The sequence below is a fragment of the Phodopus roborovskii genome, unplaced genomic scaffold (genome assembly GCF_943737965.1).
Source record: "Phodopus roborovskii unplaced genomic scaffold, PHOROB, whole genome shotgun sequence".
Lineage (NCBI taxonomy): Eukaryota > Metazoa > Chordata > Mammalia > Rodentia > Cricetidae > Phodopus > Phodopus roborovskii.
In genome coordinates, this window is record NW_026125489.1 from 10361713 (window position 1) to 10374500 (window position 12788).

A 12788-nucleotide genomic window follows, 5' to 3' on the forward strand; every position below is an offset into this window, starting at 1 on the left:
AACACTTCCGTGCAGTCTAGTCTCACAGTAGATGTCAGCATCCGCACATCGACACAGTCTCCTCGGCCATCAGTCAGTTAATCTGCTGCCACAGAGCAGTCCCACGCTAACAAGATTATAGGCTGGCTTCTGCCTCCCCGCTCCCGCCACCTTTTCAACATTCATTCAAGTGGCAAGGCATCTAATAAGATTAAGCTGTGGGGTCCCACAAAGGATAGGACACACACAGCAGCAAACTTACCATCAAACAGGTTACTATGAGAACGAAGATGCTGAGAAAAATGACAACAGCGTAAAAGCCTTCTTTGCTCCAGATTTTGTCCGCTTCGTGCTGCCCTTGTAAAACATTTTTCTTTAAAAAGCAAAACAGAAAGCCTGGTGTTAAAGGAGAGCCCGGGGAAAGCAGCGTTCTTGTTAGACCATCAACATATTTTAGCTTGATTCCACTCAGTGTGGTAAAACACACCTCTCCCCCCCACTGCCACAGCCGTTTCTCTATCTGGTCAGGCACAGGACAGCCATCCTCTATGTCAGAAGACCCTGAAAGGGAGGAGGTAGGCATGTGGGGCAGACTCCCTGCGTCTGCCTTCCTCCACGTCCTGCACTGCCTCTCTGGGAAGCTACCTGGTTCCCAGGTGAGCAAGCTCTGTGCTTTTCTGTGCCCAGGAACCGTTTGTGAAGCTCTCCGCACTCCGAGTCCCTCCCACGTTCACGCTGCTCTTTACTTTCAAACAAAAGTGAAACAGGTGCGAACAGAAAGCTCGTGATGGTTTCATAAACAAGCCACGATGTTGGGACCATTCCGTTTTGTTTTCTTTCTCCTTTTATCATACCAGTTCCCCCTTTAAACGGAACTTACTTTGTCAAAACCTGACTCACGCAACCATCCCACGTAGAAATTGCCAGGATGTTATCTTTTATTTAAAGGAAAAGGGAACACCCACAAGGTCAGAATTATTTAGTAATAAATGGTAAATAAATATGATTATTTTACTTTTTATTGATCTTGCTCCTTGCATTGGGATTGGAGTTAGAGAAGAAGTATCTCTTGGTTCTATGTTAGTCATTCTTCAAAACAGGACAGTACATCAAAGGATGCTCTAAACTTTTGTTTTCTATCTTAGATTCTGTCCTTCTGGAACCCAGGCTGGCCTTGAACTCATGGCGATTCCCTAGGATCACCATGCCAAAATATGAGAATATTTTATAAGTTAATGATATTATAGATTTAATTTTACCCTGCAAAAACTAGGTGGTATCTGAGTAGATAAAACATTAAGTCTGTATTAAGCAAAATGTTCCCACTCACGTTTAAGACTATTTTACAATCCTTAGGGAGAGCATGTGTCTTTCTTTACTATTAACTCCAAAGACGAAGGAAGCCTCAAATTACACATGTATTTAGGTGCCTAAATTTTTAGATCATTTCTAGTTATTTTTAAGGTTAAGAAAGCATATCTTAACCTTTACAAATTACATTAAAAATACTAAGATTGAAAAAAACTTTATGGAAATTTTAATCTCTGCACTTAATCAAGTTTTAGTAGAATGATGGGCAGAAAACTTTGAGTTCATTTATGATGAAGAGACTTATTTATGTACTCATGATACAATATAACATGATAAATAAAAATTCCAGAGACTAATATAGTTGGGGTTAAAGGTGACTTTGCTTTTCTGATCTTCAGGTAAGCTTTAATAAATTATATATAATATATCACCACAATACAGTCTTTTATTTTGATAGACAGATGCATAGATAAAGGTAATGATTTAGGTATATATTTTGATTAATAGAGAATCTGTTAGTACTTGATTCAGTGGGGTGATTAATAAGTCAGGACTCTGCTAGAAATACTGGGTTCCAAGTGATAAATTTCTTTCACTTCTTTGAAAACAGCTAGGCTCTTTCTTCCTTCCTTCCTTCCTTCATTCCTTCCTTCCTTCCTTCTGTTCTTTCTTTCTCCCTTTCTTTATTTGCTCCAGTTTCTCTGTAAACACAGCTAGAAGCTAATAGAAAAGAAAATTATTGTAGGACTCAAGAACAGAATTGAAGGTTTTTTTTTTTTTCCCCAGGCAACTAAATGGCATCCATTGTTTGCTACAAAAGCAAACTAGTTAAGGCTTCACACAGGCATCATCAATATGTCAAATTTAAGTAAAAGGGATTTGAGCTACAGTCATGTAAAATTGGGAAAAGCAGTCGTTGGGACAGTGCAGAGTATTGTATTCCAAATCTGGTTGGGTCCATTTTCCTTCTGTAGCTCTACAGTTCTCAGAGTACAAACATGTTCCTTTCTTTGGAAGGCAGACCTGTTTTGATGTTTTTTAAGCGAAGCCATGATGATGGAGGAATTATCTTGCACTTTTCCATACCCCACCCCCAGCTTAAAAAAAAGGAACTCAGTCACTGCACACTCTGGTAAATACATTTCCTTCTGAGTCACACTGCCCCTGCTGCACCCGCTATATCTGTGCAGAGATCTAAACAGCTCAATAAGGTCCGGGTAATAAAGGAAAAGTTTGCAGTCAAGAGCCCACACATCAAAAGACTGCAATCAACAATAATCTCCTATCTCAGCCTTTGCATAGGGTGAACCCAATGGCCTTTAGATTTTGTCAGGGACGAGGGTTCAATAATTCACAGACTCCAGGCCAGGTCAGCTTCATGCCACTATAACATCTTTATGGCACATTTCATAGCTGTGTTGCCTTGCCCTTTAGCTTAGGAGCAGTGAAAGGAGCTGGTGTTTTTGTTATTGAAGGCTGAGACATTTCCTTCACCTATGACGATGCTCTCCTTAGCTGTTCTGTAACTCGATGTCTTGTGGTTGGTTCTGCCCTCCACTCCACCACCTCCCCCAACCCATTTCACTGTAATTCTTTCCTTCTTTCCCATTTTCTTTCCAGTTCCTAATATTAAGGAAGATGGTCCAGACGCAGAGACTTCAGGAGGCGCACCTTGTTGAGGGAGGCGAAACCCAAAGAATGAAATGGAAATGTTATAAATGGTCTGGTTCGTTTGATGAGGACAGATTAATCAGATGCCCCTCACAACTGTATTGCTCGGTTGGGTGAGCACCAGATTTCAACTGCATTACACACGGTGCAAACACTTTATCCACATGCTGTAGTATTTTAACACCGATGCTATGTGCCCTCAGCCTTGCCCACCAGGTGTGGACCTCTTTACATTTGCCTGCTGGCTAATATTCCAAGTTTGAAGGGACAAACACCCAACTCACAAATTGTGCCTCATATTTCCCACAATATGAATTTGCTCTTTGTAAATATTCTGTCAAGTACCAACCATTTCATCAACCTGTTACTTAAAAGAAGGGAACTTCCTCCTTTGAGATACAGTAGTCAGGAAACCGGAGTAATATGCAAAGGAATGAAAATAAAACCTAAGTAATTTGTTCAATATTAATGTGGAACTTAATGTTTCAATGATTAGCTAACAATTCTTGGGGGAAACTGCCAATAAAAACTACAAGAGTGAATTTAATTTTATTTCTCTAGAACTTATAGAGCAAGCGGAAGGTTACTAATTTTTTTTTGTTTTTATGGGCATCTTATAATAAAACAATATGTGCTTATAATGTTCCAGGTACCACATACAACATATATGAAAGGGATAATGTGATGGCACATATCTGTAGTCGCCGCCCTGGGACGCCTGAGGCAGGAGGGCTATGGAGAGCCCTAGGTAACTGACAGCTAGCTACAGAGTGATGCCTGCTGTTAAAGACTCACTCCAGAAAAGAAACAGAAGACCTCTTTCCTTCAAGAAACCCCGACTGGAAACAGATGGTTAACAGAATTAATTCTCTGTTTGGTGTTTTTTTTTTTTTTTTTTTTTTTTTTTTTTTTTTTTGGTTTCAGAGTCATTTCTAACAAAACAAACAAACGAACCAGGAACAGAAAGAGCAGCATGAAAATAATGAACATTAATTTAGTAATACATGCTTTGACACATCATTGTGAAATACTGCAAAAGGATGTGTTGTGGTGTCCCACTGAGGAGCTGACGTGCATTGACAGCCTCGAAGGCCCTTCTGCTGAAGGGTCTCTGCTCCCCGCTCTGTGGGAAGGCACCGATGGAAGGTTGTGCCATTAAACAGGCCAACAAAGCAGGAAGGTGTGTAGAAAGGACCAGAGTGTAAGCGTCCAGGGACGATGGGGTGGGGGTCATGGCAGCTAAGAAATTTAGAACTGTTCTAACAACCCGAACAGCCACTCAGCAGCTACAGAGCCCAGCACGCAGAGGGTTCTATACCGTACTAAGAAATCTGGACTGCATTCTATTGTGTTTTGAAACCAAAGAATCATGAAATTAGGCGAGCAAGCCAGGTTTACATTACTCTGGAGGCAAAAGAAAAAAAGAAAGAAAAGCAAGTTCTATGCAGGAGGAAGAGGCAGGGTAGGACAAAACCAGAAAGCGGGGAGGACTGTGGTTCAAGGGCGACTGTCTTGCTTCAGGAGTGACAGTAGTGACATATGGTTTGTCCTCCTGTCTAAGGGTTCTGCACCTGCAAATTCAGCCAACCGTGCATAGGAATATCAGTGAAGAAGATTCGTCTTTGGTTCATCTGTACGGTTTCTTGCTGCTGTTCTCCAGTCACTAAAGCAACCCTATGAGTTTCAGTTACATTACCTTATGTGTTATTAGTAATTAGTGAAGACCTGATGCATATGAGAGCGTGTTCGTATGTACACGCAGATATAACGTTACATAGGAAGCTTGGAGATTTGGTAGACATTGGTATCCTGGACCCAATCTACTAAGTTCACCAAGGGATTGCATATTCTCACTTTTACATCATCTGCATTCAAATCACATTTGTCTGGTACAAACAAAATCTGAGATTTTTCACTCGTATTTAAAAAGTCTAATCCCTATGTCAAATCCATTAGATAAGGACGGTATCCGTTTTGAATATGAAGAAACCGAGTCCCCGGTTGGCTGATGACACTATCCTCACAGAGCAAAAGTGTCCTAGCAAGATTCAAACGGATGAGTTCTAAAGTTTTTGATATAATCCCTATGGTATTAGCTGAAATGAAAGGCAATGGATGGGGTTTACCAGAAAGAGGAATAAAAAAGCATAGAACAAGGATCTGTTTTGTTTGAAAAACATGTTTCACTCTGTAGCTCAGGCTGGCCAGAGACTCTCTGTGTAGGTCAATTGGACTTTAATTCACGATTCTCTGGCTTCTGCCTCCCATCTGGTATCTCAGGGGTAGGAATATTAACATGTCTTGTCTAGATATTCACATTCTTCCTTTCTCTGTTTCATGTCCTTCTCTCCCTCTCTTTCTTCCCCCTCCCTTCCTCTCTCCCTCCCTCCCTCTTCCCTCCCTCTCTCCCACCTCTCCCCTCCCTCCCTCCCTCCCTCCCCCCCCCTCTAATGAACTGGTCCATGCAACGCCATACCTCAGGGGAGATGTCTGTAATTCCAAACTGCGGTAGACTCTGATGCAAGACATCGACATTAAGGGACCTTAGCACTTCCTCAGCCTGCAGGGCCTGTGGCTCCCCTGGTTTCCGGTTTACAGGAGACACAAACAATTCCACATGGTGCTTCTTCTCCTAGTGGAAGCGCAACATTTGGGGCGTGTTAACGACAACTGGGAATGATGGGCAAAATGTTCACCTGTTCTGACCAATACAGACATTACAGTCAGGTAAGGCATGCTACTGACTGGTGTGACTTGATTAATCACAACTTCCAAATGGCTTTAGATTACATGGCTGGTACTCCAGGATGTGAAATGTTGTATTTCACTTGATGGTGCTTTATTATCAGTTTCATAATTAATTAGTTAATTGATTAATTAATGTTCACTTTTGTTAATTTCAGAGGCTATCCAGATACAACGGAGGCTGACCCTGATATTTGTATCCTCCTGCCTCAGCCTCCTGAGTGCTGGAATTACGGGTGTGTGGTGATTTAACATATATTCTCAGATGCTTCCTGAATACTTACACTTAAAGGCACATTTTAAAGGCAAACGAGTTAGATAAAACCTGACCGAAGTGTCAATTATCAGGCACCATCGAGCTTCATCCTCCCTCATCGACTGCGTGACTGTGGGCTGGACTGGCCAAGGAGGAGGGAGGGCCGCGTGAGCTTTGAGCTTTCCTGATTCTTTTGACCTTAAAACTGACAAACTCTGAAACTCTACCCTTGACCGTGATGCATTTAGTAAATCTAGATGTAGTGCCAAGACATCTGTAACACCCATGCACATGAGCTAGATGCGCTGGACACAATAACCCACTTAGTTTTCAATTTATTTATTTACTTTTGAGACGAGCTCTCTCTGGGTATCTAAAGCTAGCTGGGAACCCCTTTATGAGTCCAGTCCGTTATCAAACTCAGTCCTCCTGCCTCTCTACCTTCTAGCTACCAGAGTTACAGGTGGGCATCATCGCACACAGCACAATCTTTACTCTTTTTTTCCCCAGCATACTATTTTTATTACTTGGGAATTTCACGAAATGCACTCCAATCACACCAACTTCCCATTCTTAACAAGTCCACCCCCACCTTGTGCCCTCCCCACAAAAAAGAAAAAAAAGAAAACCAAAAAAAAAGAGTCCAATTTGCGTTGTCCATATACTAATCAGAACATGGTCAGACTCCCAGTGGCCAGCCTTTCACAGATAACAGGTCTCCCCCGTCCCCATCACCAGAGGAGCCAACGGGGAAGAGCTACACGTCAGTGCCCCGATTTTTAAGGACTCTCCTCAGTGGCTCCCTGTGTAGACTATTTCTTGTGGGTGAGGGGTGTCACAGAGACCTTCAGTGACTCTCATTCTCTCACAATTGGTAACATTTACTCTTAAAGGACATGCTGTATTTTCTCTTCTGCAGTAAAGCTCTTAAAACACTTATTTAGACTCAGGAAGTCGCTGACTCAGAATAATATTTTTTTTTTTTTTGTGTGTGTGTGTGTGTGTGTGTGTGTGTGTGAACTGAAACAACTCAACGTTTACCCACAAAAAAATAAAAAGAAACATAACCCCACCCTCAAAGCAAATTGTATACATACCTGAGAATACAGATGTACATACCCAGGTAAAAAGATGAATTTGAACAAGGCATACAATTTAAAGCAATAAAAGCATTAATTCAGTCCTTGGTTGGGTCCCCAATACAATAGGAATGAAGAAGAATTTGAAAAGCAATATGAAAACTCCTGAAATCTCTTAAGTATTGTATGTATATGTATATATGTACATGTGCATTCTTGTGTGTGCAAGTGTGTATGTATATGTGTGTGTAGGAGCCAATGCAGGTCAGGAGACCACACTGAATGGAGTTCTAGATACTTGTGAGCTGCCATGTGAGTTTTGGGAACAAACCTGGGTCTTTTACAAGAGTAGTAAGTGCTCTTAACTGGGAAGCCAACTCTATAGCGACTTACCAAAGTCTCTGTCATGCGAGCTTTAGACAACTAGCTTTTTACAAAGAAAAATAAAAGCCATCGGACTTAAAATTTCCCATTTAGTCCACATGGCTTAACCAGTCTTCAAATGCAAGTGAGAACGTGTAGCTCATGACATCCAGGTTTCCAGGCGTGGAGAAAAGGGGGTCAAGAATGAATGCTGGTGACTGACAAGTCTAGAGTCATCCCTATGCAGTGGGTCCCTTGATCCCTTAGGTTTTCCTCACCCCCACTTCAGATGCCCAGCTAAGTTTTTTTTTTTCTTGACATTCCATGTGATCTACTGCAGTAAGGATCAGCTCTTTTTAAAATTCATACTTAATCCTTTGTTTTATGCATCCAGCGTCCATCCCATTGATAATCTTGAAGGGGTTTTAAATAAACAGGGTCTGGAATCCTGATACACAACGTTCCACTCTCCTGGACAATACTTTGGGGGTTGGGTCAGGTTGCTGGAGAGGTAATCTGGTCCTTTATTTACACCTGTCAGGGAAGCTATGACTGAGCTGCAACAAGACTGATAAGCCATTTTCTGTAACGGGCCAGACGGTCAATTATTTAGTTTCTATGGGTCAATATGTGTGCTATAACAATTTAGCTCTACCATTGCAAGCATGAAAATAGTCACACGTGACACGTGGACCAGTGGATGTGGCATGCCTCAATAAAACTTTATCTACAAAAATAGGTGATATGGTAGATTTGGCTCATCAATCAAGGAGCCTTTAACCACGAAAAGTCAGATGGAATTCTGAGTATGTGAAAGATAGCGTCTTACAATGAGATGGTTGATGTGCACTTGTTGGGGTAAGAGTCCCAAGGCTGTAGCCACTCCTTGGCGGAAGATCCGAAGCAAGGTTATATTCAGCTTGTTTATATCCATTTGCAGTGTCTGGAAAGCAAAGACAGAAAAATACAAATTCAAGTGAATATTGCGCTTTGGACAGCTAGTTCTTCACTGATAACTGGCTATGGCAGTTTGGGGGGCTCTGTAAGTTCACATTCTAGGTGCTAATTTTGATACAAACAACATCGTAGATAAACTTCATGTGAAATTTTAAATGGTATTAGTTAAAAGATGGCACATTATGTAATAAAGCAATTTGTCTAGTTATTTAAAAAAAAAAAAAAAAACAAGTAGCCAGGTGGTGGTGGAACACGCCTTTAATCCCAGCATTGGGGAGGCAGAGGCAGATGGATCTCTGTGAGTTCAAGGCCAGCCTGGTCTACAGAGCTAGTGCCAGGACAGGCTCCAAAGCTATAGAGAAACCCTGTCTCAAAAAAACAAAACAAAAAAAAAAAAAACAAAAAACAAACAAACAAAACAAAACAAAACAAAAAAAAAAAAAAACAAAAAAAAACCCACCAACAACAAAAACAAAACAAACAAAGAATTCCATTATAATAATGGCTTAGTCTACTTTGTTCTCCTTTTAGTTGTTACCTATTATAAAACAACAGAGCTATGTTGTCTTGGGATTGTGGAGATAAAATTTTGTGTCAGAGTATCAGTGGAGCCATGTTCCCTCACTTATCTCCAGGGGAGAATCTTCCAAATGTCTTTTAGCTTCCATTGTTTGGAGCAATTTTTGGTATTGCTCGCCCTGCAGCTCTAGTCTTTGCCTTAGCGTCTCTTCTGAGTCCTAATTTTCCCCCTTTATAAAGGCTGATTATATTCCCTGTTCTAGTATGACTTCAGTGAATTATACTAGCAATGACCCCACTTCTAAATGGACTCATATCCTTGGTATCAGGGAGTTAGAACTTCAACATAAAAACCTTGAGGAGACAAAATTAAACTACAAATCAGGACCAAGTCAGAATTCTTAGAAAGGAAATTGCTAGGTTTTAGCTAGAGAAGTAACTAAGAATTTCAATGCTTGTACATGTTTCTCTGACTTTAAGTCTATGTAAACTGTAGTTCAGCTGAGCCCCGGATGCTCATCCCTGAGAAGAACTGTTCTTGGAGAGCTGTTTGGATGGTCAGTCAGGGCCATTATTGGAATACTTTTATTTCAAGGTGGTGTGCAATCTTGGGCTCATTCTAGGTTAAGGTAGCATCAACGCCTGGGTAAACTTGAAGGAGAGGTTGAAGAACACAGACAGAGTTGAAGAGGATTTTAACCTTGAGCATTTACTCCCCAACTTTTCACTATAATTTTCACCGGACTCGGGGTTCACATCTTCTGTCTTAATAAGATGCGACCCTCTTCTTTCAGAAAGTAATCCTTTATGGCTTAAGAATCGTCCAATGGCAGCTGGAGAGATGGCTCAACAGTTAAAGGCATGCACTGCTTTTGCGAAGGACCCAAGTTTGGCTCCTAGCATTCAAGTCAAATCACCTGTGACTTCAGGGAATTGGACGCCCCTTCTGGCCTTGGTGTGCACTTCACTCGTGTTTGTATACGCCGTCCGACACACAGCCATGCATATACACACAATTTAAAAAAGAAAATATGGAAAACTCATCTAATGACCTACAAGTGTTTGTGTATCATTTGCTGTGTTTTTTTTTAAAAAAGCCTAAAGCTGCTTCCCATAAGTCAGTAACAATTTAATATAAAAAGTAAAACCTGACTAAGCCTTCAAGGACCAGTGGGGTTTAGATACCTGTGATGGTTTTCAGTTTATAGTTTACAGGTTTAAGCATAATTCCTTTATCTACTAAACCCCAGTCTACCTGATTGCTCTCTATAACAGAGACTTCTTTACTCCTGAAGCCTGCCATCTACAGTGCCAGCATACAAAAGCTGTTGCTAGATCTCAGAGACTGTATCACAGCTATCTACTTCTGTCCTCTGTGTGACTAAAGGTAGAAACCTCAGTTAGCGCCCATGAAATACTGGTGAGGAGTCACTGAGTTCTGGGTTGCCCACAGTGTTTGTCAGAGGCAGGAGGAGCAGGCAGGCACTGTCTCTGGTCCCCAGGGGCAGGATTTGGAGCTGCAATCAACCCTGGGAACTGAGAGACAAGTGGGTTGTGTAAACTCGTGAGAGCTCAAGTCCCAGGGCCATGATTAACAGAGGCTTGTCACTGTGGAAACAGTATTAAAGTCTCAAATGGGAACTGAAATAGGAACTCAAGATTAAAATCACTCAACAAAACAACTTTGTAAGATAGTAAGAGCTGTGCCTTTGAACCAGAAATTTGAATGACCCAACTAAAAGCACAGAGGTAATCAGAGGAAATTGGAATCCTCCGGCTTATTGCAGCAAACATTTGAATAATTTGCCTCTGATCTCTGCTTGTCTGGAAGACTTGGATTGATTCCACAGAGCATGCACAGACCTCTGACTATGACTCCATAAAATCAGTGATGCTAAAATGTAGATTAAATAGATACATGTATATTTGGGGTCCTAATATGTGCCAAACAGAATGTGAGCACAAATTTGAAAAAAAAAAAAAAAAAAAGATTCTTAACCAAGTGACAATTTTATTTCAAACAGAAGAGGTGTGAGACTTCTGGCAGTTAGTGGATATATGATACCTATGTCTTTGTGGATAGGTTCGGGAAACATATAGCTCCTTCCATACTGTTGCATGCAGGCTCAATTGAGATAAAATAGGAATTTCCAAGGCAACAATAAGGTTATAGCTTAGTCTTCAAGTTATCATAAAATAGCTTACAGTATATTTTAGTCTGAATTCTAAGCCCACTTGACTGTTTCTATGATTAAAGATTTCCATTTCAAGGAGAAATAGAAATTCTAAATGAGAATGTTAAAGCAGCCAGTCACTAGGTTACTGTGTGTGTGCACGGATTTGGATCTAGAGTGTCCCCCAAAGACCCCATGCTAATAATGATTCAATACCTGGTCCTGAGCCTTAGGAAGTGGAGCCTGGGGGGAGGAAGTTGGATTTCCGTTGGGGCGCCCGTGGAAGAAGTGCTCAAGTTCAAGTCCCTTCTCTTTCTTTGCTGACTGCCTCCATGCTTTGAGTAACTTATTCTGTCACATGCCCCTCCCATACTGTACTGCCTTGCCAAAGGCCCTAAAGAAGCAGGCCAACCAGCCATGGACTGAAACTTGCAGAAGCTGATTATCTTTGGTATGTGTTATAGTAACAGAAACTGACATACTACATAAGGAAAAAAAAAAAAAATAGGTACCAAATCCCTAAAATCCCTGAGAGAAACTCTCTTACCTCTCCACAAAGAAGTCAGCTTTGCTAAGCACCCTCCTCTTAGTCTTAAGGTGTCTCCTCTATCCCTGACTCTATTTTCACCCACTGAAATCGGTTAGGATTGGTATGGGCGAGTGATTTCCAGAACAGTTTTTCTGCCGTGTCTTTGATCTGAGCAGAGAACGTCAATCTGTTTGATGCATTTTGTGGGGACACTCGATTCTGTGTCATCGCTCTGTGTTTGTCACTTGCTACTGTTCACACACTCATTTCTGTATTCCAGGGTTCTCCTCTTCGCTGTTGTTTATCTTTCTACATGGGTGTCTCACCCGTGCTTCTAACCCAGTGCTACAAAGCTCAATCACGTTTTCCTCTCTCTACCCACCACTAAATTTTCTTCTCTTTCCATGCTTGATAGGGCCGAGTTCCATATTTAGTAGTGATTTCGACTTCTTTCTTATTCTTCACCATTATGACAGCGGGTTGGTGGTGTCTATTCTACTATCTGTTGCCAGATAATATCTTATCTTCCTGTTCTTCTTCCTCAAGCTCTCCTGAATGACCAACCCATTTAACCATTGTCTATATTTTAATCATCCTAGTTCAGATCCCCATTGTGGCTATCCGGACTGCTTGAGTAGAGAACCACTGTGTTGTCAGTCTTCCATGAGCTTTAATTAACTTTTTCTTTTCTTTTAGCATCTATCATTATCATCATCTGTGTCCGCCTCCCCCCCCCCCCCCCAGACCATTTGTTCGGAGTAGCAGCGGTCAGAAGAAAACTTAGCAGTAGTTGGTTCTTTCTTCCTACCATTTGTGTGTTCCAGGGAATTCAACTCAAGTCACCAGGCTTGGTAGCAAGTGCCTTTACCCAGTGAACCTTCTTATTGGGTCCATCTAATTAATTTTTTTCATTATGAACACAATAGTGATACACCAAAACTGCTAGTCAAGTCAGCTTCAATTATAGCCCAAATACTTAAAAGAGCTCTGTTTTTAAATGGGCTCTTTGGTTAACCAAACTCAAGTGCTCTTCCTGCCTTAACCGCATGCACCTGTCTACTACACACTTTACACTCTATACAATGTAGTCACACCTGAAGTTTTCTATGCCCACCTCACCCCCACCCTGCGGTGTCAGTTCACATATCCCTAGCAGGCAAAGGGATTATGTTTTTCCCTCCCTCCACTCCTCCTAGAATCTTCCC

The 12788-nt window shown here is 41.4% G+C and overlaps 1 protein-coding gene across 1 annotated transcript in view; it reads right to left on the reverse strand.

Moving 5' to 3' along the window:
* Positions 1-12788, reverse strand: part of Ptprr (protein tyrosine phosphatase receptor type R) — a 198239-nt gene that overhangs the window by 84460 nt on the left and 100991 nt on the right. The window contains exons 3-5 of the mRNA XM_051176224.1: positions 8234-8347; positions 5438-5593; positions 242-352 (exon numbers count right to left, since the gene is read on the reverse strand). Coding sequence (XP_051032181.1) covers positions 242-352; positions 5438-5593; positions 8234-8347 — 381 coding nt within the window. The remainder of the gene's footprint in view (positions 1-241; positions 353-5437; positions 5594-8233; positions 8348-12788) is intronic.